At 44.5% G+C, this 24,562-nt stretch overlaps 1 protein-coding gene across 1 annotated transcript in view; it reads left to right on the forward strand.

Moving 5' to 3' along the window:
* LOC144685329 (uncharacterized) overlaps positions 1 to 24,562 on the forward strand; it is a 74,560-nt gene that overhangs the window by 32,896 nt on the left and 17,102 nt on the right. Inside the window, exons 6-12 of the mRNA XM_078549738.1 lie at positions 339 to 429; positions 2,277 to 2,378; positions 11,467 to 11,557; positions 12,365 to 12,559; positions 14,111 to 14,252; positions 16,012 to 16,099; positions 18,720 to 18,814. Of these exons, the coding sequence (XP_078405864.1) occupies positions 339 to 429; positions 2,277 to 2,378; positions 11,467 to 11,557; positions 12,365 to 12,559; positions 14,111 to 14,252; positions 16,012 to 16,099; positions 18,720 to 18,814 (804 nt within the window). The remainder of the gene's footprint in view (positions 1 to 338; positions 430 to 2,276; positions 2,379 to 11,466; positions 11,558 to 12,364; positions 12,560 to 14,110; positions 14,253 to 16,011; positions 16,100 to 18,719; positions 18,815 to 24,562) is intronic.

The following is a 24,562-nucleotide window of genomic DNA, read 5'->3' on the forward strand; positions in this document are numbered from 1 at the left end:
TGCCCTCCTCCAGCATACAATTAAACACAGTTGAGATGCCATTAACTCTGGATTAATACTGGATTCGCTGAGCAGAGAGTTTGAAGATCAATTCAATGGGTATCTTGAATGAAATAAGTTTGTCATATGTCAATGAATGTCACAAAGGATCACAACCTGCATCAGGCAACAAGATCACTTTGAGAACTGTGACAAAAAAGGACCAGAGAAAGAAAAGGAAGGTAAAAAAACAATTAGCCAGTACTCAGGACAGATGAGGATAGAGAATCATATTGTTCAAAAATGCCTGTTCCTTGTATAGCTTGATCCCTGATTATTATCCCATATTTCTTTTCCAGGTTTCCGAATCTGTCGAAACTTTCCAAACACACGAGACTGGACAACCGTTGCACCAACTAGTTTGTATCCCAGAGACCAATCATGTGATAGGTAAGGAGTATACATCATCAAACTTCCTCCAATGATTTTGCCAGATACGCTTTAAGCTCAATAAGCATTTTCTTGTTGTTCTGAAAAGGGTAAGAGCTGTCTTCTTGAATATTTTCAGGGGGACTGATTCTCAGAAGAATCTTTTGTAGTGTTAGAACATTAGTTATATTTGGGTGAAATCTCTACCTCTCTCTGCCTGCGGTACTTGGTGCTGACACTAAGGGCTGGCTTAACTCCCAGCAAGTTTCAGGCTGGAGTCAGGTGAAAAGTAAACACACTCACAGGACCAGATTTCAGCCCCACAGTGGATTTTAATACTTGGGCCTCATCTGCCCGCCTAAAACTGGCAGGAAAGTGGCAACGAGCTGGCGGGCAGTAGTGAAAGTTCCAGTGCCGAAAGGCTACAGGTCAACACCAATGCAAGGCTCTGTGGACAAGGAGACAAATCACAATGAAGGACTTTTGGGAAAATCTCGCTGGAGGAAATGGGGGAGGGGAGAGTCCTGGGGCCTTGTAGGCTGCACTAAATGTGGTCAGTGAGGCCACTTTTGCTCCTCCGGGTCTCACAAGGGACAAATTTCCATGGAGATTTTTGGGACTTCATCATCCTGCCAACAAATCCTGACCTGATATCAACTGGCAGGAAATCTGCAATGGGCCTCCACTCCGACCCAAGTTAAAAGGAAGCTGGGGTGCCATGGGCATATTGAGACCCTGCTCTGCCTAAATTTATGAGGCTCTGGCTTGTGTTTGGCTTTCTTTCATAGCCACCAAGCCAGAGTGAGCAGTTAACATGGTAGGCAGCAGGAACAGGGCATGAAAATGAAATGCCAGGCAATGGGAAAATTCCCCCATATTACTGATCTGAAATATGTTCTGTTTCCCTGCACTAATATCTCTCACTTTTAAGAAAAAAGAAAGATCATGCATTTATATGGTGCCTTTCCCATCGTAGGGATGTCCCAAAGTGGCTCATGGCCAGTGAATTATACTTGAAGTAAAGTCGATAAACATGGCAGCCGATATGCACACAGCAGCATCCCACAAACAGCAATGAAATGAGTGAGCTGATAATGTGTTTTATTGATGTTTGTCAGGGGATAAATGGTGACCAAGAGACCAGGGAAAACTCCAATGCTCTGCTTCAAAGTAGTGCCATGAAATCTTTTACATCCAGCTGACAGGGCAGACAGGGCCTCAGTTTAACGCTTCATCTGAAGGACAGCGGCTCCAACAATGAAGCACTCCCTTGATACCTCACCTCAGTGTCACCCTGGATTGTGTGCTCAAGTTCTGCAGTGAAACTCAAAATTAGACCCCAGAGGTATAAGTGTTGCTACCACTGACTCAAGCTATCACACTAACAAGCTACTCCAGAAACTAAAGGTTATCTTCATTAAAAAATGTGTGATTAATAAATAATTGCCTTCCCATTCTACTGTCTTAGTTGGGTTATTCTTTATCTATGCATTATTTACCGGTATGGATCACAAAGGCCCCAGATTCACTCCACTTGGCCTCAGTGCATCAGGATTTGGGAGGAGAAAAATGAAGCAGGTCCAGCTCCCAGTCTTTGAGGGAGGCCATTGCCAGATAGTGGGCTTATATGACTATCAGGGGAGGACAGGATCTGGCACTGGCCCCTGATTCATTAATCTGTGGAACTAACTGTCTGGTCAACACTTATGAAGAATCACTGCTTCAGTGAGGTACCGGTGGGATGCCTATCTGCTCCCTTCCCCTCCTGTGGAACTGTACTCCAGGATGAGTCAACACCCTGAAGGGGAGAGGAGTATGGAGGAAACTGGAAAATGGCTTTCTAACCTTTGCACATCTTTCCATGGCAGGTTCCAGCAGGCAGCATAGAGACGTGACGGTGTGGAAGTATAACAAGATGGGCTGTGTCACACTGTTACGAAGCAGACAGCCCGTGGAGTGCCTGACTTACAGTGAGTACAGCACGTCAAGAGCAGAGGATTGTTCCAGTTCACTGTCAGTACCAGCGAAGCTAACGCATTCTGTTCACTGACAAGTTTCACACTGAAAGTCCATGTTTAGTAAAAGGGTTTCCAGAGGGGGATGGAAATGAAGCATCAGTTTCCAGGGTGTTGAACAGTATCAAAGAATTTGAGAGAAAAATTCAACCTTGGCTCAATGGTAATTCTCTCTGAGGTTGAAGTTTGTGGGTTTAAGCCCATTCCATAGCCTTGAGCAAATAACCTTGGCTGGCTGGCGCTGAGCGAATGCTGCACTGTCAGAGATACCGCCTATCAGATGAGACATTAAATCGAGGCCCTGTTTGCCCTCTCAGATGGATCTAAAATAATCCATTGCAATATATTGATCTCTGAACCAAAGGAAAAAACTAATCTAGTCATTGCTTCATTGTTGTTTGTGGGGCTGGGCTATACACAAATTAGCTGCCGCCTTGTATACATGCCAACACAAACTACACTTCCAAAACTTTCTCTATGTCAGTGAAGTCCTTTAGGACATCCTATGGTTGTAAAAAGCACTGTCCCTGCAATAGGATGTATTCTCAGTGAGGGAAGGGGTTAAGAGATATGTTAAAAAGGCTGGTATGTAACATGCAAACAAACTTGCTGGACTTTAAAGGTGTTTTCCTAAACCATTCTCTCCTTTATAAAAGTGCCCTGTTATCAGGCACCAGACATTAAGGGATGGATTATTGTCACAACCACCTGGACATAAAGTGCCTCTAGGTGGAGGGCAGGGAAGAAAATTGGGCAGAGAGAATAGCATGACCATTAATATAAGGGAAGTGTATTGTGCAGGATCCATTTTGAACCTGCTCAACATCACACAATATTTGCCTCTCTACCTAGCCGACATTTTACATCCAAAATATCGCTTGTTTTTTTGGCAAGGTTTTGCAAGTGACTGTGATAAGATGGCATGTATAGGAGCTGTAGGAATTGATACACCTTAGATGACATCCCTTTTTAAGTGGGAATGGGGGTTGGGGGGGCGGGGGTGGAATGCAGATGGATAAATGCCTGAATATAATACTTGAGATAAGACTCGCATACCAAATGGGCACAAGTGTCTCTTGCAGCCAGCAAAGTGTTTTACTTCAAACTTCAAACCCATTCAGCAGGATTTTTCCTTCAGTGTGCAGGGGCGGGCCCAACACGCCAACGCGTAAAATGACGCGCGATGACATCAGGCATGTGTTCCGATGTCATCGCACTGTGTTGCGATGTTTTGTTTGGCAGGCGTGCAGCAGAGTCGGCTGCGCACCCACTGATATGTAAACGGCCTATTAAGGCCATCGAGGAAGTCATTAATGGAATTGTTAAAGCTGCCTGTCCATCCAACTCCGTGCCTCAGGGAGATTGAAGTGCTCTTTCACACACATGCGCTGGCCCCGACTCTCCTTCCTCCACCCCCCCACCCCCGCCCGCACAGATAGCGCTGAGCACTATGGCTAGCGTATTAAGCTGGGCGGGCCTTAATTGGCCCGCCCATGTAAAATGGCTACACGGAGCTGATCGTGGGCGGTGATAGGCTCCGGGACTGCCCCCGCCCTCTCCTGCCAAGCCCGCCCGCCACCTGAAAAATTCAGACCGTTGTCTTTCAGAACTTTCCTCTTCCAGGGCCTCCATGATCAGGCTGCTCTGTAAGGTATAGTTATTGAACAGATTACATAGCACTATGATCCTTGAGGCCATAGTCAGACTGTAGTGCAGAGCAGTAGGGGATCCTTGGTTTCATAAATAAAGGCGTAGAATACAAAAGCATATGCTAAATATTCATATATCAATGATTAGGCCTCACTCTGCCCAATTCTGCACAATGTCATACATCAGCAAGGTTGTCAAGGCCTTAATTGGATTGTGCAGAAGAGATTTACGATTTAGTGATGAAGAATTTCAGTTTTGTGAAGTGACTGGAGATTGTAACTGTTCTCTTTAGAGCAGAAAAGTTTATGGTGAGATTGAATAGAGCCATTCAAAATTATGATGGGTTTTGATAGAGTAAACAAGGAGAAACTGTTTCCACTGGTGGGAGGGTCAGTAACACAGATTTAAGATCATTGCAAAAACGCTATGGAGAGAGATGAGGAGAATTGTTTTTTACATAGAGAGTTATCATCACCTGGAATGTGATTTCTGAAGGTATAGTGGGTGAAGATTTAATTTTCTGGCATGAACAAGATAGGCTGTAAATCTTAAGATAAAAGCAAAATACTGTGGATGCTGGAAATCCGAAACAAAAACAAAAATAGCTGGAAAAACTCAGCAGGTCTGACAGCATGAGAGGAAGATAGTTAACATTTCGAGTCCGCATGACTCTTCATCAGAACTAAGGAAAATAGAAATGAGGTGAAATATAAGCAGGTTGAGGGGGATGGGACAGGTATAGCTGGATAGAGGGCCAGTGATAGGAGGAGGCAAAGAAGAGATTGCCAAAGATGTCATAGACAAAAGGACAAAGGGGTGTTGACGGTGGTGATATTAGCTAAGGAATGTGCTTATGGTGACATTAAGGGTAGAAAGCAGGACGAGCAAGTGACAGATAGCCCTAGTGGGGGTGGGGTGGGGGAAGGGATCAAAATATGCTAAAAGGTGGAGATAAAACAACGGATGGAAATAAATTTTAAAATAATAGAAATAGTTGGGAAAATATATATTTTAAAAATTATAAATTATTGGAAAAGGGGGGATCGGGAAGGGGGTGGGGATGGAGGAGAGAGTTCATGTTCTGAAGTTGTTGAACTCAATATTAAGTCCAGGAAGCTGTAAAGTGCCTAATTGGAACATGAGGTGCTGTTCCTTCAGTTTGCGTAGAGCTTCACTGGAACATTGCAGCAGGCCAAGGACGGACATGTGGGCATGAGAGCAGGGTGGTGTGTTGAAAAGGCAAGCGACAGGGAGGTCTGGGTCATGCTTGCGGACAGACCGAAGGTGTTCCACAAAGCAGCCACCCAGTCTGCGTTTGGTCTCTCCAATGTAGAGGAGACTGCTTTGGGAGCAGCGAATGCAGTAGACTAAATTGGGGGAAGTGCAAGTGAAGCTGTAAATCTTTCCGTTTCTAATAGTAACTGCTAAAAAGGTATTTGACATATAATTGGGCAGGAAAAAAATTACAGGTCTACAGAGAAAGAGCATTGGAGTGGGACTAATTGGATAGCTCTTTCTAAGAGCCAGCATGAACAGGATGGGCCAAAAGGCCCCCTGAGCTGTAAGATTCTGATTTGAAAACTTCCAGACCAATCCAAATTTCAAGAAAGTGTTCAAAATGTCAGCAGAGTGTCCCTTGAGGATGGCTATGGATGATTGGACCTCATTATAGAGTCCTGGTGAATGACACAGATGTTATCACCCAAGGCTGGAGAGACAAATGCTGATCTCCCAGGAGCCACCTAAAGATTGATCTGTTGAAGAGTCATTCGGACTCGAAACGTTAACTGTATTACTCTCCGCAGATGCTGTCAGACCTGCTGAGTATTTCCAGGTATTTTTATTTTTTTTTTTTGGATTTCCAGCATCCACAGTTTTTTGCTTTTATATAAAGATTGATCTCTCTGGGTGTAGACACACATGATTGCCTTAAAGTTGTCTTTGTGGAAGCCTGCCATGAAAACAAACATTTCCCTGCACAATGTGATTCTTCTAGTTGCATTCTGTAACCCATTTAATAATTTATATTTCTAATGGATGTAATTGTCCTCTCTCCAGACTCCCTGTTCCATTAAGATGCCGGAGATGGGTCACCCATTGTTCAAGTTTTTTTCCCTATCGACTCTGACCTTGTGAGATAAACACAGGCTACCTTTTAAGTGTACTTAACTCCAAGCTTGTTTAATTTGCCTTTACTGTTTCTCAATCAGATGCCCCCAGTTATCTACAGTTAAAACTTTTAACTCCTAAAACTAAAAGTTATATTTTAAAACATATGAATTTTAATTAGATATACTTACAACAAAATGCACTCAGTCATGTACAGTGAGATGAAAGATTTGTTCACTAACTGAAAATAGTTGACTTTGGAACATAATCACTTAACGGACATTTTCTCTCATGGGGAGTAGGGTATTGCCTGACATCAGGTGTAGTCACAGTCAACTCGTTCTGCATCTGAGATGTTGATGTCAGAATCAGATTCAATGCTTGTGAATGGTGTTTTCAGTGCTTTGAAGAATAATGCATTTCATGTGCTGATTTGTGAACCGTGCCTAGCGGTGATCATTGATTCTTTAGTGCTGGTCACAACAAATGGCTGCATGTCATAGAGGGTGTTTGCTTTCCAACATGACCATTCACACGCACAGTATCTCCTGGCTTTAGTGGTTTAGCTCTGCATTTACTTTCATTTGATCCTTCTGTTCTCTATTGTATTCGCATATATGTTGATAATTAATTCCGTGAGGTAGTCCAGAAAGATGTGTATGCATAGGACGTGCAAAGATGAGTGTAGCTGAAGGCCTACCAGTAGCTGAGTGAGGAGTCACTCTGTAATTCTGAAGAAGGTGACACAGCTGTTTCTGTGACTTACTCTCAGCTGTAGCTGTACGTATCACATTTTTCAAAGTACACATAAATCTCCTGACTTCTCCATTATCTCTTGGACAATAGGCTGTGATTATTTGATGAGTGAAGCCCAGGTAGTTTGTGAATTTACTAAACCCATTGCTGTTGAGTAGGGGTCCATTGTCACTTCTCACCGTTTGAGGGGCTTCGAACAAAGCAATCAGCAGGTGAAGCTTCGGGATGATGTTTTCATCAGAGTTGACATAACCATGACTGGGAATCAGCCAAAGCCATCAGTGAAACAAGCATGTGTTCACCAGCGGGCAAATCTTCAAAATCAATTCATGGATTTGGAGGTGGTTCAGACATCTTGGGAGGATCACGAAGATCTAACATTATGGTTGCTTGACATGGCAAACACTGATTGATTTAGTACGATCAATTCCTGGGAACCATGCTTTTTCCCAAAGGAGTTGTTTGGTTGTGACAATTCCCTGGTGACCTTCATGTACAATATCAACAACACATGCTCCCAATCAGTGCAGAATGATAATGATGTTGCTGCATAACATGAGATCAGCTGTGGTTGTAATATTGAGCTCATTTTAAACATTGTGAAAACCTTGTAGTGCGTGAGTGATTTTGTTTGCAGATGCTCTCTCGATCACACCTTCCCAGTTTCGTGATTTCATAGCCGTCATATGGGGCTAGATTTTCAGCTCAGCGTGTGGGCACACACCCAATATGCACGAGCGTGAAATAGCGCACGATGATGTCGGGCAAACGTCCCGGCATCATTGCGCACTCACGCAATGTTTCGGTCGGCAACACACTCGCCTACAATTAAGAGGCTGTTAAGCCCATTAATCAACTAATTAAATAGAGCTTTTCCCTGCCCGTCCAACCTTATGGTTGGCGGACGGGTGAAAAGGCCAAGCATCCTTTGGATTTTTGAGGAAACCCCACCCATGGGCAGGATGAGGTTTCTGATATTAACTGAAAATAAAATAAAAGTTTTAGAACTCATTTTCAACATGTCCCTGCTCATGTGACAGAGTCACATGAGGGGACATGTTTTCCTTTTTTTTTGATAACTTTATCTTTAATGTTATAAATCTTGGGCTCTCTGAGGCAGCTCTGTGCCAGCATGAAATCACGATCGGGGCCCGATTCCAGGCAGCGGACCATTGCATGGCCACTCCTGGGCCTGCCCACCGCGCCCAGCCGACAAGAGGAAAATCCACCCCATAGAGTTGCAACACCTCCTCTTATTTTGTTGCCGTTTTGATGTCCGCTAGTTTTAATGACTTTGGTACTGCATTTAGGCCTACATTTAAGATATTGTTCAGCAATGTTTTCCTCACAACTAGTAGGACTGACTGTCGGCAACAGATGCCAATTAAGATAGTCTGCACAGTTGAGCTTGTCTTGCTGGTGCTCAACATGGAACTCCTGCTCTTGTAGCTTGAGTGTCCAATGCTCTATTCATTTGCTTTGTAGATTAGCTGACCACTGCTTTATAGTCAGTTATTACTTCAAACTCACTTCCATGCAAGTAGAGATGAAAGTGTAAGATAACCCATGTGATTGAGAGTGTTTCTCCCTCTCTCTGCGTGTAATGTTGATCTACAGGCTTTGGTCATCTGCTTGCCATCACAACAATTGATGGGTTACCAGCTTTTTCTTTCTGCATGAGAACTGTACCTAAGCCAACTGGGCTTGCAACCATGACTAGCTGGGTAGTTTTCTCGGGGTCAAAAAGGCATTTGTGCAACTTGCTTTGACCTGGTGTACAAACTCCTTGTGTGGCTTAGCGTACTCCCACTCTTTTTTTCAGATCGTGTGGTGTAGGGGGGAAGGGGTGGATAAATGACATAATGAGATCAGGAAGGAAGTTATTGGAGTACATGATGAGTCCTCACAAACTCTGGACTTCCTGCACATTTGTAGGATCCGTAGGGTTTGTAGTGGTTTCAACTTTGCGTGGATCAGGTAATGCTCCTTCACCACTGAACACATGACTGACAAGTTCAATTCTGTTTTCATTAGACAGGTACTTTGCTTTGTTTGAGGTGAGGTTACATTCTCTAAGATGCTGCAGGTGTGCATGTAGGTGTGTCTCGAGTTCACTTTCAGTGTGACCATAGATGAGAATACCATGACTGATATTCAGCAGGCCTTCAAGTCGTTGCACCACAGACTGAACCATCTGCTCCAATACCACCATTACTGAATTGACTCCAAAGTTGAGCCTGTTATATTGAAGAAGTCCAATGTTAGTGGAGAATACCGTGAAATGCCTTTGATTCTTCTGCAAGCTCATTTTGATGGTAGCCGGCATTGAGGTTAAGTTTAGAGAAGTGTTTAGCACCATTCACTTGCTTCATTTACTGTATTTTTATTGGGTGTCAAATAGATTGTTAGTGCATTTTTGGCTGATCCATTGGCATTTTGATCAGGTGTAAATGTCTTAAAAGTATCTTCCAATTCTTCCCCTCCATAGTGGAGAAGTAAGGCCTTTTTATTTTTGTCATCTGCAATTAGAAAGTCTACCATTGCACCTTCAAAATGTTGCAGCTACTTGTTCCAATATGGAATACAGCTGTTGGCCCTGAGTACATGACAAAATGTGATCGATTGGGCATAGGCAACACCATCTTGATCAGCAGTGTAGTGGTTGCTCGTGGTCAAGGGTGCATGATCAAGGATCTGGAATCGCATTCCTTTCAGGGAGAAACGTCTCTGTTAAAATCCGAGATTATTTTTGTTTTCTTTGGCAAGATCAGTGTGTGTGTGTACACTGTGCAGCCTTTTCTCTTGCTAATCCCAAGCTGGAGTGCCTCTTGTGTGTCTGACAACAGGCTATAGGATCAATGCGTCCCCTCCTAAATCTCCAAATTAAAATGCTATCTGCAGAGAGTAGACAAAAACCTTCCAGAAGTTTCATATCTGAAAGTAATGTTTCCTATTTCTCACCATTCTCATCGCCATTGTGAGGTTTTCTTTAGGAAGAGACAGTAAAATTCAGCAAAACATTGATTATTTTATTCTCCTTCTACAGTCCCTCTGCTGGTATATGTGTATGGTAGTCTTATGTGGACCAAATACACTGTTCAGTTTTCAATACACCACAGTGAAAGTTGCAATAATAATTAAATGTTGCTCATCCTCCTGGCTGGTGTCCCACATTCTACCCTCTGTAAACTTGAGATCAACCAAAATACTACAGCGCATGTCTTAACTTGCACCAAGTCTGTTCCCCTCACCTCTGTTCTCACTGACCTACGTTGGCTTATCGCCAATCAATGTCTTTGTTTTAAAATCCTTATTCTTGTTTTCAAATCCTTCCATGGCCTCACCCTTCCCTATCTCTGTAATTTCCTCCAGCCTCTTAACCCTACAAGATATGTGTTCATCTAACTCTGGCCCCTTGTACATTCCCATTTTTAGTCACTCAGCTATTAGTGCCTTCAGTTGTCTAGGCCCCAAGGTCTGGGATACCCTCCCAATACCTCTCCACCTGTCTACCTAATTTTTCTCCTTTAAGATGCTTCTTAAAGCAAGCTTTGACAAAACTTCTCCTGACCTACCTGTTCCTTATGGGCAGAATTTTCCACTTGGTGGGCGGGCACACGCCAAACCTGAACGAGCGTAAAATGACGTGTGATGACGTTGGGCGAGCGTCCTGATGTCATCATACACGCGCGATATTTCAGTCGGCAGGCATGCTTGGGAGTCAGCAACGCCGACAATTTAAAGGCCTATTAAGGCCATTAAAGTAATAATTAAGTTCAATTTTTCACTGCCTGCCCAAATTTACAGTTGGCAGGCAGGCGAAAAAGCCAAGCGGCCTTTGGATTTTTTAGGAAACCCTCATCCACAGGCAGGATGAGGTTTCCAACAGCAAATAAAAATTAAATAAAAATGTTTAAATTTCATTCATAACATGTTCCTGCTCATGTGACAGATGAGAGGACTTTTTTTTAACATTTTAAAAATCTTTCTTATTTATTTTCAAAAATCTTCATCTCCCTGAGGCAGCCCTGTGCCTCAGGGAGATTTTCCTGTGCGCACCTGCGTGCATGCACGAATGTTCATGCTCGCCCTCCTCCCACACAGGCAGTGCTGAGTGCTGGGTGCTGCAGCACGCGTTTCACGCTGGACGGGCCTTAATCGTGGGTGGCAGTCAGCTCCCCGACCGCTCCCACTCGCCCCCGCTGAGCCCACCCAACGAGGGCAAAATCCTGGCCTATAAGACTCAATGTGGTATTTTACTTTACAATGCTCGTGCAAAGTGCCTTGGGATTTTTTTATTACCTTAAATGCGCTATATAAAAAAAAGTTGTTATTTTTGTTCTCCTTCTTTCCTGTTGTAACACCCTCAATGCCAGTGGAAGCCAACACACTCTGCATTTCTAGGGATACTGGCTCAGTACCACACAGGGTGGGACTTTTACCCACTGAGAAAAGAGCTGCTCTGTTAAGTCAATTCAAATTAATAAAATGATTGTCCTAATCAGACCATGTGTCCTTTCCTCCTCAGCCCAGAAGGAGCCGATACTCCTTTTCAGTGGACACAGTGACGGGACGATTCTAAAATGGGAAAGGCAACAGTCATCTTACTTCCTGTACAGGTCAGAGTTCATGCTGAAACGTTCTTTTTACTCTGCCAATTATCCCTTCTGAAGGTGTTTGCTGGGGTACTCCCTCAAACACATTACCCAACTGGCATCATTCAACTGAAAGTCTAGACAGTGAGGCCACCTGATGATGGAGGAGGACATCACAACTGAGATTCAAGTTACATTGATTTCTCTCAAACTGTATCCCAGAATGTTATATTCTATGAGTAATTTGAACAAAGCATATTTGGGAGAAACAGGTGACTTTGGGCCTATGGTTCCCAAAGCTCTCCCCCATTGGGATTTTCCTCACTTCATATCTAGGTCTGTTGTAGATAAATGATAGAGATTGATTGCCATAGTTAGTCAGCAATTCAATTATCATTGTATCATGCAATTATCATACGAACTGCGTGAACCTTTGTCTTTTCTCACTTCATGATTCCTATGATCCTGTCCCCGATTCCCACATTTCCAACACTAATTGTTGGATTGAGTTTGAGTGAGAACACAGACCAATTATTACTGGGCCATTATAATCTGGCACAATGTCACTCTGAACTCTTTGTTAGGAATTGTAGGTATGTACTTAATTAGAACTAGCCTTTGGCACCAGACCACTGATTCTCCAGGCCTCCTGATGTTAAGCAGTTCCTTACATGGCTTATTGAAGGAGTCTTTTTTTCTGAGCTTGTACCCTACAGGTTAACTCTGAAATTCTTCTTCACTATTCCGTTAATCATTAATACGACCCGCATTTTCATGACTAACCAACTGCTGTGGTGTTTTGTTTCCACTTCCCACCCCACACCCCTTCAGCCATGAAGTGTTCAATATGTTTGAAACAGAGTCCAAAGGAATGGACAAGTACAGCACCATCAAAGTGGCGTGGAATGCCAGTCGCCGAAAAGCCTATTCAGCCCATCATCTCGTAGATGTTGCCCAAAGTGGGGAAAAGGAATCATCTGGAGTCACAGCATCCAATAAAACCAGCCAACCACCTAGTTTTACCAGGTAAACGGGTTCTGTACTCTTCCAAAGGGTCATCTTGGTCTCAGTTGGTAGTACTCTTGCCTTTGAGTCAGAAGTTTGTGGGTTCAAGACTCAGTCCAAGACTTATGTATGTAGACTGACACTTCAGTGCAACATTCAAGGAGTGCTACACTTTTGGAGGTGCCATAGATTGGATGAGGTGTTAAACTGAGTCCCCATCTGCCCATTTAAATGTAAAAGATCCCATCATACTATTTAAAATAGCAGTGGATCTTCTCCCTTATATCCTGGTCAATATGTATCCATCAACCAACATCACTAAAACAGATATTTTGGTTATGTGTTTCATTACTGTTTTTGGGATCTTGCTGTGTGGAAATTTGGCTGCCGCATTTCTCATGTTACAACAGTGACTACCTTTCAAAGGGACTTCATTGGCTTTGAAGTGCTTGAGATGTCCAGGGATCGTGAAAGATTCAATATAAATGCAAGCTCTTCATTTGGAAAACAAACACTTTTGTGTTATGTCCAAATGCGAGACAGGGGAATTGGTGGGAACTCTAGACATGCGTATCGTCACTTCCTTGTCTGACCTACAAATCAGAATCTGGGGAGTAATTTCTTCACAGAGCTCCAGAGCTCAAAAATACAGAATAGATGAGCAGACGGTATAACCCTCAAGTTGTTTAAAATAAAACTAAGAAAGATGTGCTTAGAAAGAAAACAATTGACATGGCACTTCTTCTGTTCTCAGTACGTTCCAAGATTATTTACATTTTTGAAGTGTTATAGTGGGGACAAATTTGCACAGCCAATTTTCACAAAGCAAGATCCCATAAACTACAAATGTGATGATTGACCAGTTAATTTTGGACTGTGGGTCATGACACCGGAATACCAGGAAGAGCTGCCATGGGATCTTTTGCATTCGTCTGAACAAGGAAATAGGACTCAATTTAATGCCTGTTCTTGAAACACGGGACTTCTAAAAGAGCAGTACTCCCCCAGTGCTGCACTAAGGAGTCAAACTAGACTATTTTTCCAGGTACATAATGAGGCAAATGTCTAACTGAAGAACCATGGCAATTTCATTTATGCAGCACCTTTGACATTAAAACATCCCAAGGCCCTTCACAGGAGTGTAATCAGACAAAAATTGGCACTGAACCGCATAGAGATTTTAGGACAAGTGATCAAAAATTTGCTCAATGAGGGTTGGTTTCAAGAAACACTTTAAATGATGAGGAGAGGCTTAGAGAGGAAATTCTAGAGCTTAGGACCTGGGTAGCTGAGGGTATGACCATCAATAATGCAGCAAAGGCGGTAGCGGGTGCACAGGAGGCCAGAATTTGAGAAATGCAGAGTCTGTGAAACAAGAGTAAAACCAACTGAGCAAAGCCGATTCTTCCAAATAGTCTCTTTTGTGAGTTAGAACACAAGGGGGGCAGAATGAGGTCAAAATCAAAATGCAGCCATATTAAGAGAGCAGTGTCACAGGCTGCCTCATGGTCTGTGTGTCTTTGTGAATGCTTATTGTGGCCTGGCATCTCACTGAGAATTTATGGATTGCAGGTCTGTGTTTGTGGAAGAACTGGATTTGTTGGTGCTTGCTGCTGATGATGGAAATATTTACCTCTGGGGCTTTGATGATTCGCTTTCTAGTATCCTCAAGATGATGCCTTCAAAGACAACCCAAGAGCAAGATAAGACGAGGGTGAGGGAGCATGCAGAGATAGGCTGCTACATTTTAAAAGATCAAAAGCAGGCAGTTGGTATTATTATGACTTGAGTTCTGATTTTCATTTTCCTATCATGAAAATTTCACTGACCAATTAGGAGTTTTGGGTGTTCGGGTTTTATTCTGCTTGGTGGGTTAGTGTTGGAGTACGACTGCCTGACCCTGTCACATCACGCTCAAACTTCCTAAAGCAGGTCTAATTAAGTAATTGGGATGTTCATTGCAGTAGAAACACTGCCTTTTGACTTCCTACAAGTTGAAAGGAGGGAATTGTCAGTGCTTCAGCACTTAAAATGCTGCCATTGATTAATAGGGGCTCATGTTTTCTATCAGGGAGCAAACAGTGCAGCAATGAGCAAGGATGGAACAGCTTTGAGGTATAAGGTCACAGGTTTACTGATGCTTTGGTGAATGTCCTTCAAGCAGAAATGAGGATTAGAAGAGAAGGGATGCTGGGCAATAAGAGCAGGAGGCCCATTAACCAGCTGGTGCTAACATTGCGGAGGGACGAGAGAGAGAGAGAGAGGAAACACCTGTCAAGCCCCTTTCACAACCTCAGGATGTGTCGCAGCACCTACAGCCAATTAAGTACTTTTTTTGAAGCGTTAGAATATAGGAAAGCAGAGAAACTGCTTTGTGCTCAGCAAGTTCCACAATCAGCGATAATGACCTGATTTTTGTTTTAGTGATGTAGATTGAGGGGTAATTATTGGCCAGGACAGCAGGGAGTCCGGTCTGGACCATTTGAAGGAGGCCAAGGACCTCAAACAGGCCAGATCCTCATGTGAACGAGTCAGAGCAAGCCTGTCACTCACCCAGTCTGTCCCAACACTCACCTCTTGCCCAAGATTAATATGGAGGCTCTGGTGTCCAACAAAGAATAAATCTTAAATTGGGGGGCAGAGCAACCATTTTTCAGGTGCGATACGGCCTTCTCAGGATCCAACATGGCGGTCAGGAAGCTTGTGCACCGTATGCACCATATTGGTTAAGAATAAACAAAATAAGTTCCATGCCCAAGTCTGCAGCAAATATTAGGACCATCTTATATGGACACAAGAGCTTTCACATGTGCTTCAGATCCTTGCTGCAATTTTAGTTTACTCTGAGACAGCCAACACCAACACTGCACACTCAGGGAAACCATCTTTAAACGCTGTAGACACAAAAAGAAGCTAATTACTTCCCATAAACATCATCCTTTTTGCTGGCATTCCCCAGGCACCCTGAAGCCTCCAACCCACATCTAATTCCAATTCTGAAGCCCCAACCACTCCCCAACACCCAAGCCCCTGATCTGGACATCAAATTCCTCCATTACTCCCTGACCTCCCCCGATCCCCACTCTGAGGACCCTGATCCTGAGTCTAACCCCTGACTCACAGTTGCAGCTTCTACTGCGTGCTGCCTCCTCCTGCAGCACCATCCTTGAATTCACCATTCAGGAACAGGGTATTCGTCCCAGAGCATGGGAGGGGAGCAAGGGTAAAATATCCCTATTCTGTCTTACCACAAAATGTAAGGGTAACCATACCAATCCCAGATTCCTAGTGGAAGAAACCCCTGTCAGAGAAATGGTGCAACATTCCTCAGGCGGCTCCACACTTCAACTGTGGGGTTGGCGTTGCAAGAGATTAAAGGTGGCCAAAGTTGATTACGCTTATCTAGAGTTTGAGTCACAAATTCACCTCATTCAACTGGAAGAAGGATTTCTTTCTGGCCTTTTTTTCTCTAGAGATTTGAAGTCTTGTTGGAGCAGACTATGAACAGACAGTACACAACAACTGAAGAGGAGAATGGTTCGGTAAATGATCGAGTTTCAGGTAAGGGAAACGATTGAGAGTCTGGCCAGGTCAGAAGTATCATGCCACCTGTTGGCAAGCCAACAACCCACTACTCAGAGTTGGTTCAGGCCAGCTGATCACAGGCATTGATTTCAGCTCTAGCTGATGACAGAGCCAGTTCACCTACTGAGTAACTGAGCTGTGTAGAATAGAAAGGTTCCAGGTTCAATCCCTGCTATGGGCTGAGTTAGCTGATTCCATTGCATTAGTGAAGTTCCTACAATTGGATGATAGAGGACATATTAAGGAAGTCCTTATTGGGTAAAGCTGAGAATTTAAAATCATTGGCACATTACTATACAGAATATAAAACACAGAAACAGCCATTTGCCCCAACAAGTCTATGCAAGTGGTAATGCTCCACACAAGCCTTCCTGTCACACCCTATCAACGTATACTTCTGCCCTTTTCGACCTCATGTCTTGACGTAATTTCCTCTTAAATGCATCAATGTCGTTCAACTTCACTACTACTTGTGGTAGCAAGTTCTTATTGTACCCACTCTCTGGGAGGAGAATTTTCTCCTAAATACCTTAATAGATTTATCGGCAACTATTGTATATTGATGGACCCTAGCAGTGGTCTTCCCCACACATGGAAACATCTTCTCCATACGTACCTTATCGACTCCTTACATAAACTTAAAGACCTCTAATAGGTCACCTCTTAGCCTTCTAATGAAAAGAATATCTTGGGTTCAATTTTTCCTGATAGATATAACCTCTTAGCTTTTTATAACTTCCTTGTAAATCATTTTTTTGCATCTTAATCAGTGCCTCTATATCTTTTCATAATATGGGGACTGGAAATCACAATACTCCAAGCATTTTCTAACCAAGGTCCTTTTCAAGGTTGCTGTAACTTATCTGCTTTGCAATTAAGCCCCTCTAAAAACGAACCTTTGTTTTTTTATGGCCTTATTAACCACTAATGCTCCTTTTAGTGATTTGTGTATCCGTATCCCGAGATGCTTTTGCTCCCCTACCCCATTTGAACACTTATTCTGCTACCAAAATGTACCATCTTACACTTAGCTATAGTGAAATTCATTTTCCCATTATCAATGTTTGTTGTATTTTACAACAATCTTCCTCATAATTAACAATACCCCCCCAAATTTGGTTTCATCTACAATTTATTTGGTTCCATCTGCTTGCCTATGGCATATAGGGATTCCCTCCCTAAGCCTCTCAGCCTCACTTTCTGTTCCTTTAGTATGCTCCTTAAAACCTGTCTGATTGATCAAGCTTTCAGCCACCTACCTTAATATTTCTTTATGTGGCTCGGTGTCAAATTTTGTTTTATAATGCTCCTGTGAGGCCTTTGGGGTGTTTAATGACATTTGAGGCCCCATTTAAGTGTGGGTTGTTGTTGCTGTGTTTTGGTCGTAAGAGCCAAGGCCATTTTCCCCATATTGTTGTGCAATGACTCGCCAAGGAAGCCTTCATTTACTGTTGAGTTTTCTTCTTCCTAGTCTCTTTTCCTCAGACGCCACTCCCTGCTTTAAAGAGAGCAGGCAATCGGTATTCTTCCACAACTACTGTCAATGATTAACCAGCAGGAGGTGCTGCTGAGGTAATGTCACGAATTATTAATTTTATTAAGCATCCATAAGAGGCTAATCAACTGCTGTGCTAATTGTGCACAGGACAGAGACCATTTGGGGCCCGATTTTCACCCACTCCTTTACACAGAGCTAAAATCAGGCCCTGGATGAAGTACAGTAGGTGGACTTGGAGAAAGCATTTTATTAACCTGCTGATCTCTTATCAGTATCATTTTATCATTTGGGGTTTTTCATATGATTGAATATAAGATGATACCTGAAGTAGAGCAAACTTCTCAGTCTGAGCTGCAGAAAAAATGGAGAATATACAGTCCTCAGTGCCTCACCACCATTGCCATGTTACTTCTTACTGTCCTCCCTTGAAAGAGCTGAATCTCTCAAGGTTAAAAGTCATAGACTTTAATTCTTTTGGCAGGCAATTTGATCACAGAGTGCTTCACAATTGTGGACCACTGTCCTCTTGAGATTCCAGCTAGGGTTGCCAGCTGTGATTATTCCTGGAGGTTTTATCACATGACTTACCCCTACACTCCAGTCATTAGTCAGCCAACACATCCATTCTTTTGACATACTGCCTTCCTACACTGGAAAGCAGAAAGACTCATTACCCAATTGAATGCTTGATTGTCAGCCAAAAAACCTTTTCCCCCATTTTCAATATTTTTATACCTGGTAAAGAGAAATGTTCAAGGAAAATGAAAAGAAAACTATCTTCTTCAATGTTCCTGTGATTTATTTTTCTCCAGGGTTGCACATAGCAGTGATTAATCTTCAATTCCTGGAGACTCCAGGCCAATCCTGGAGGGTTGGCAACCCTAATTCCAGCAGAGATTACTCATTAGGAATCAGAAAAGGGAACCCAGGGTGATGGGTCACCCCCTCAGAGTTATGTTCTGCACAAACAATTTGGTTTTTAGAGGCATCTGGGTTTGATCCTCCTCAGCCTTTATCTGATGCTTGCACATACAGATGCACAATCCTCTACACACGCTCCCATACTCCCACACTAACTGCAGTCTTTTCCTACTGTAGGGTTTGTCTGTAAGAAGGTGTTGTCACACCATGTCCAGCCTGTGGGAGGAGTTGCTGTGGTTGGGAGAGGTCAGGGCTACAGCACTGACTACCTGGTGAGTTAACTCCTTGCAGTCTCTCCAACATAAACCGATTCCACTGACAAAATCAAAGGAACGTTTGCGAAACAGACCGAAAACAAACTATAGGCCAGGATTTTCTTGCTCCGCCCACTGCCAGAATCTTCCAGTCCCACTGAAAGTCAACGGACATTTGGCTGGCCCGCCGCATCCCTCACAGCGGGTCAGCCATGGTGGGGTCGGAAAATCCCGGCCAGTGATTCAGCTCCTCAGAAACCCCAAAAGGATGGACTGGGCGGTGTAGTGGGTTAAATACTGAACCCTTGGGTTCATAACCAAGCTCACTTTGATGAGATTGAGATGTTCCCTGCCTGCTGTATGTGAGGGTCTAAAGGGTAGTGAGTTGAAGTAATAGTAACCCATGGACCTATAGCACAAAACTTCCTCTTAATATAGCATTTGGCATAAAAATTGCCAATCTCAGGATGACAGGTGTAGTAACAAAATAATGCTTTAGGGAAAGGTTAAAAAGGCAAGGGAATACACAATAAATGGTAGGACATTGAGAAGTGCAGAGGAACAGAGGCACCATGGAATGCCTGTCCATAGATCACTGAACATCACTGGACATGCAGATAAGGTAGTCCAGAAGGCATTCGGAATGCTTACCTTTATATGGTGAGGAATAGAATATAAGAGCAGGGAGGTAATGCTAGATTTATATCAAACATTAGTTAGGGCACAGCTGGAGTGCTGCACTCAGTACTCACTTCACTTTTGGAAAGATGTGATTGGGCACTAGCTCATCCATGTTCGTCAGATGGATGGCGGTTGTATTGCCAAAGATTTTCTGCACAATGAATTGGCCACTGGGTCCCAACCTCCTCCTAGGCGATCATACTTCCATGAAAAGAACACTTGCAAACAAGATATGAAGGTGGCAAACATTGACACTGACAACTGGGAGACAGTCCCTGGCGGCCGTGACTTCTGAAGGCTGGCTGTCTGGAAGAGGCAAGCAGAAACAAAAACCTTGGCTGGCAGAGAAGACGCCCAGAAAAACAGAGACCAGCGAATTGTGCAACTTCGCAGCGCAGTATTCCTCTGCAGCAAATGCAACAGAGACTGCCATGCCAATGTGGGGCTCCTGATAGGTGACCACCACAGCGCAAACCATTGTCTTATGAGATGGAAGGCTGCCATGATTAGAGAGGACAGCACCTTCCAAACACATGACCACTACCATCGAGAAGGACAAGGGCAGCAGATACATGGGAACACCCCCACCTGAAAGTTCCCCTCCAAGTCACTCATTATCCTGACTTGGAAATATATCGCTGTTCCTTCAATGTCACTGGGTCAAAATCCTGTAACTCCCTCCCTGACAGCACTGTGGGTGTACCTACACCACATGAACTGCAGTGGTTCAAGAAGGCAGCTCACCGCCACCTTCTCCAGGGCAACTAGAGATGGGCAATAAACGCTGACCTAGCCAGCGAAGCCCACACCCCATGAATGAATAAAATAAAGGAGATTTAAGAGGATGTTGCCTGAACTGGAGAATTTTAGTTATGAGGAAAGTTTGGATAGGCTAAGATTGTTCCAGCCCCACTGTGGAGTGGAGGATCTGGCAGGCCAGCCAAAAGTCCATAGACTCCCGGCAGGTCCGGAAGATCCCAGTTGCAGGCTGGGCTGGAAAATCCCGGCCTAGTTTAGTTCTAAGTCATTTAGCTGCTTTATTACGCAGCAAGTTAACCTACAGAGCAACATTTATGAGTGGTCTCACAATTCATCAGTACAATTTGCCTTTGTAAAATAAAGCCGAACTAATGAACACATTACACTTCCCTACAAGAGTAAACCATCTTGCTTGACTTAAACAAAAGAATCTCTCTATCTGAGGCTGGCAATATCTTCCTTCGTAGCTATCTCTTTTTAATCACCGATTGATTTTGCAGCTTTTATTGAAGCACATTAACTGATTTATTTAGCACACTTCTGTTTCCTTGTGCACAGAAAATGTGGGATTGGTTAATGACCCAGTGATTGTCCAATGGTTGGCCAGCTGGTCTGGCCAGTCAAGATGATGCTGTTTCACACGCCCTTATGCCACAAGTGTCATGGAACTCTCCATGGGAAGAGACATTCCAAGTTTTGAATGTTTACAGGGAGCACCTAAAATGAGATGAGAGGCTGAATTTTATGGGCCAACCACAGGAGGAAAGGCAGGCTGGTGGACCCATAAATTAGGGTGCCATGCCATCCCTCACCTCGCCACAATTCTACAGGCAGCAGGGGAGGCATCAGATTGGCCACCCACCCATGGCCTAATTGAAACAGAATTACCTGGAAAAACTCAGCAAGTCTGGCAGCATCGGCGGAGAAGAAATCAGTCAACGTTTCGAGCCCTCATGACCCTTCAGCAGAACTGAAGCATAGTTTCAACAAGGGAGAAATATAAATTGGTTTAAGGTGGGTGGGGGGGAAGAGACACATTGAGGGTGTGGTGTGAGCAGATAATCAAAAGATGTCAGAGACAAAAGGGTCAAAGAGGTGTTGAAGGTGGTGGTCTTTGTCTGAGAAAAGTGCTAATTAAGAATGCAAGACAGGATATTCAAAGTACAGCTCTAGTGGGGGTGGGGTGGAAAGACTAAAGGTTTTAGTTTTAGATTTAAAAATAATGGAAATAGGTGGGGAAAGAAGAATCTATATAAATTGTTGAAAAAAAAGGCGGGTGGGGGGGGGGAAAGAAACGGGGTGGGGATGGGGGGAGGGGGGTTTAAGATCTAAAGTTGTTGAATTCAATATTCAGCCCAGAAGGCTGTAAAGTGCCTAGTCGGAAGATGAGGTGCTGTTCCTCCAGTTTGCGTTGGGCTTCACTGGAACAATGCAGCAAGCCAAGGACAGACATGTGGGCAAGAGAACAGGGTGGAGTGTTAAAATGGCAAGCGACAGGGAGGTTTGGGTCTTTCTTGCGGACAGACCGCAGGTGTTCCGCAAAACGGTCGCCCAGTTTGCGTTTGGTCTCTCCAATGTAGAGGAGACCGCATTGGGAGCAACGAATGCAGTAGACTAAGTTAGGGGAAATGCAAGTGAAATGCTCCTTCACTTGAAAGGAGTGTTTGGGCCCTTGGACGGTGAGGAGAGAGGAAGTGAAGGGGCAGGTGTTGCATCTTCTGCGTGGGCATGGGGAGGTGCCATAAGTGGGGGTTGAGGAGTAGGGGGTGATGGAGGAGTGGACCAGGGTGTCCAGGAGGGAACGATCCCTACGGAATGCCGTCAAGGGGGGTGAAGGGAAGATGTGTTTGGTGGTGGCATCATGCTGGAGTTGGCGGAAATGGCGGAGGATGATCCTTTGAATGCGGAGGCTGGTGGGGTGATAAGTGAGGACAAGGGGGACCCTATCATGTTTCTGGGAAGGAGGAGAAGGCGTGAGGGAGGATGCGCGGGATATGGGCCGGACACGGTTGAGGGCCCTGTCAACGACCGTGGATGGAAAACCTCGGTTAAGGAAGAAGGAGGACATGTCAGAGGAGCTGTTTTTGAAGGTAGCGTCATCAGAACAGATGCGACGGAGGCGAAGGAACTGAGAGAATGGGATGGAGTCTTTACAGGAAGCGGGGTATGAGGAGCTGTAGTCGAGGTAGCTGTGGGAGTCGGTAGGCTTGTAATGGATATTGGTGGACAGTCTATCATCAGAAATTGAGACAGAGAGGTCAAGGAAGGGAAGAGAAGTGTCAGAGATGGACCATGTGAAGATGATGGAGGGGTGGAGATTGGAAGCAAAATTAATAAATTTTTCCAGGTCCCGACGAGAGCATGAAGCAGCACCGAAGTAATCATCGATGTACCGGAGAAAGAGTTGTGGGAGGGGGCCGGAGTAGGACTGGAACAAGGAATGTTCCACATACCCCATAAAGAGACAGGCATAGCTGGGGCCCATGCGGGTACCCATAGCCACACCTTTTATTTGGAGGAAGTGAGAGGAGTTAAAGGAGAAATTGTTCAGTGTGAGAACAAGTTCAGCCAAACGGAGGAGAGTAGTGGTGGATGGGGATTGTTGGGGCCTCTGTTCAAGGAAGAAGCTAAGGGCCCTCAGACCATCCTGGTGGGGGATGGAGGTGTAGAGGGATTGGACATCCATGGTGAAGAGGAAGCGGTTGGGGCCAGGGAACTGGAAATTGTTGATGTGACGTAAGGTGTCAGAGGAATCACGGATGTAGGTGGGAAGGGACTGGACAAGGGGAGAGAGAAGGGAGTCAAGATAACGAGAAATGAGTTCCGTGGGGCAGGAACAGGCTGACACGATCGGTCTGCCAGGACAGTTCTGTTTGTGGATTTTGGGTAGGAGGTAGAAGCGGGCCGTCCGAGGTTGGGCGACTATCAAGTTGGAAGCTGTGGGAGGAAGATCTCCAGAGGAGATGAGGTCAGTGACAGTCCTGGAAACAATGGCTTGATGTTCTGTGGTGGGGTCATGGTCCAGGGAGAGGTAGGAGGAAACGTCTGCGAGTTGACGCTCAGCCTCCGCGAGGTAGAGGTCAATGCGCCAGACAACAACAGTACCACCCTTGTCAGCGGGTTTGATGACAATGTTGGGGTTGGACCTGAGAGAACGGAGTGCAGTAAGTTCAGAGAGAGACAGATTAGAATGGGTGAGAGGAGCAGAGAAATTGAGACGGCTAATGTCACGCCGACAGTTCTCAATGAAAAGATCAAGAGAAGGTAAGAATCCAGAGGGAGGGGTCCAAACCTCCCTGTCGCTTGCCATTTTAACACTCCACCCTGTTCTCTTGCCCACATGTCTGTCCTTGGCCTGCTGTATTGTTCCAGTGAAGCCCAACGCAAACTGGAGGAACAGCACCTCATCTTCCGACTAGGCACTTTACAGCCTTCTGGGCTGAATATTGAATTCAACAACTTTAGATCTTAAACCCCCCTCCCCCCATCCCCACCCCGTTTCTTTCCCCCCCCCCACCCGCCTTTTTTTTCAACAATTTATATAGATTCTTCTTTCCCCACCTATTTCCATTATTTTTAAATCTAAAACTAAAACCTTTAGTCTTTCCACCCCACCCCCACTAGAGCTGTACTTTGAATATCCTGTCTTGCATTCTTAATTAGCACTTTTCTCAGACAAAGACCACCACCTTCAACACCTCTTTGACCCTTTTGTCTCTGACATCTTTTGATTATCTGCTCACACCACACCCTCAATGTGTCTCTTCCCCCCCACCCACCTTAAACCAATTTATATTTCTCCCTTGTTGAAACTATGCTTCAGTTCTGCTGAAGGGTCATGAGGGCTCGAAACGTTGACTGATTTCTTCTCCGCCGATGCTGCCAGACTTGCTGAGTTTTTCCAGGTAATTCTGTTTTTATTTTGTTTTGGATTTCCAGCATCCGCAGTAGCTTTTAGCTTTTTGTTTTTAGCCTAATTGAAACTGTTGAGTGGGCAATTAATGTCCAAGTAAAGGCTTCATCCTGCCGCCGCTCCAATTTAATGGGCAGCGGGAGAAGTCTGTGCCCAACATGTAGTCCGGCAGTTTAACTCTGCAGGCTGCTCGTCCATGAAAGGTGGTGGGGATGGCAGTACCTCCTTCCTAGTGCCGATAGCAGGCCACCCCCCCACAGTTTGGCCTCCCCATTTCCACCCTCCCCCCACCCCCTTCACCAGGACCTGCCAACCCAGCCTCGGAGAGATCCCAGACTGAATTTGGGGTATTCATGTTTGCTATACCCTGCAGGCTTCCTGCAATACCGGCAGTGGCCACCATTCCTGGCGTG

This window comes from Cetorhinus maximus, chromosome 10 (genome assembly GCF_964194155.1).
Source record: "Cetorhinus maximus chromosome 10, sCetMax3.hap1.1, whole genome shotgun sequence".
Classification (NCBI taxonomy): Eukaryota; Metazoa; Chordata; class Chondrichthyes; order Lamniformes; family Cetorhinidae; genus Cetorhinus; species Cetorhinus maximus.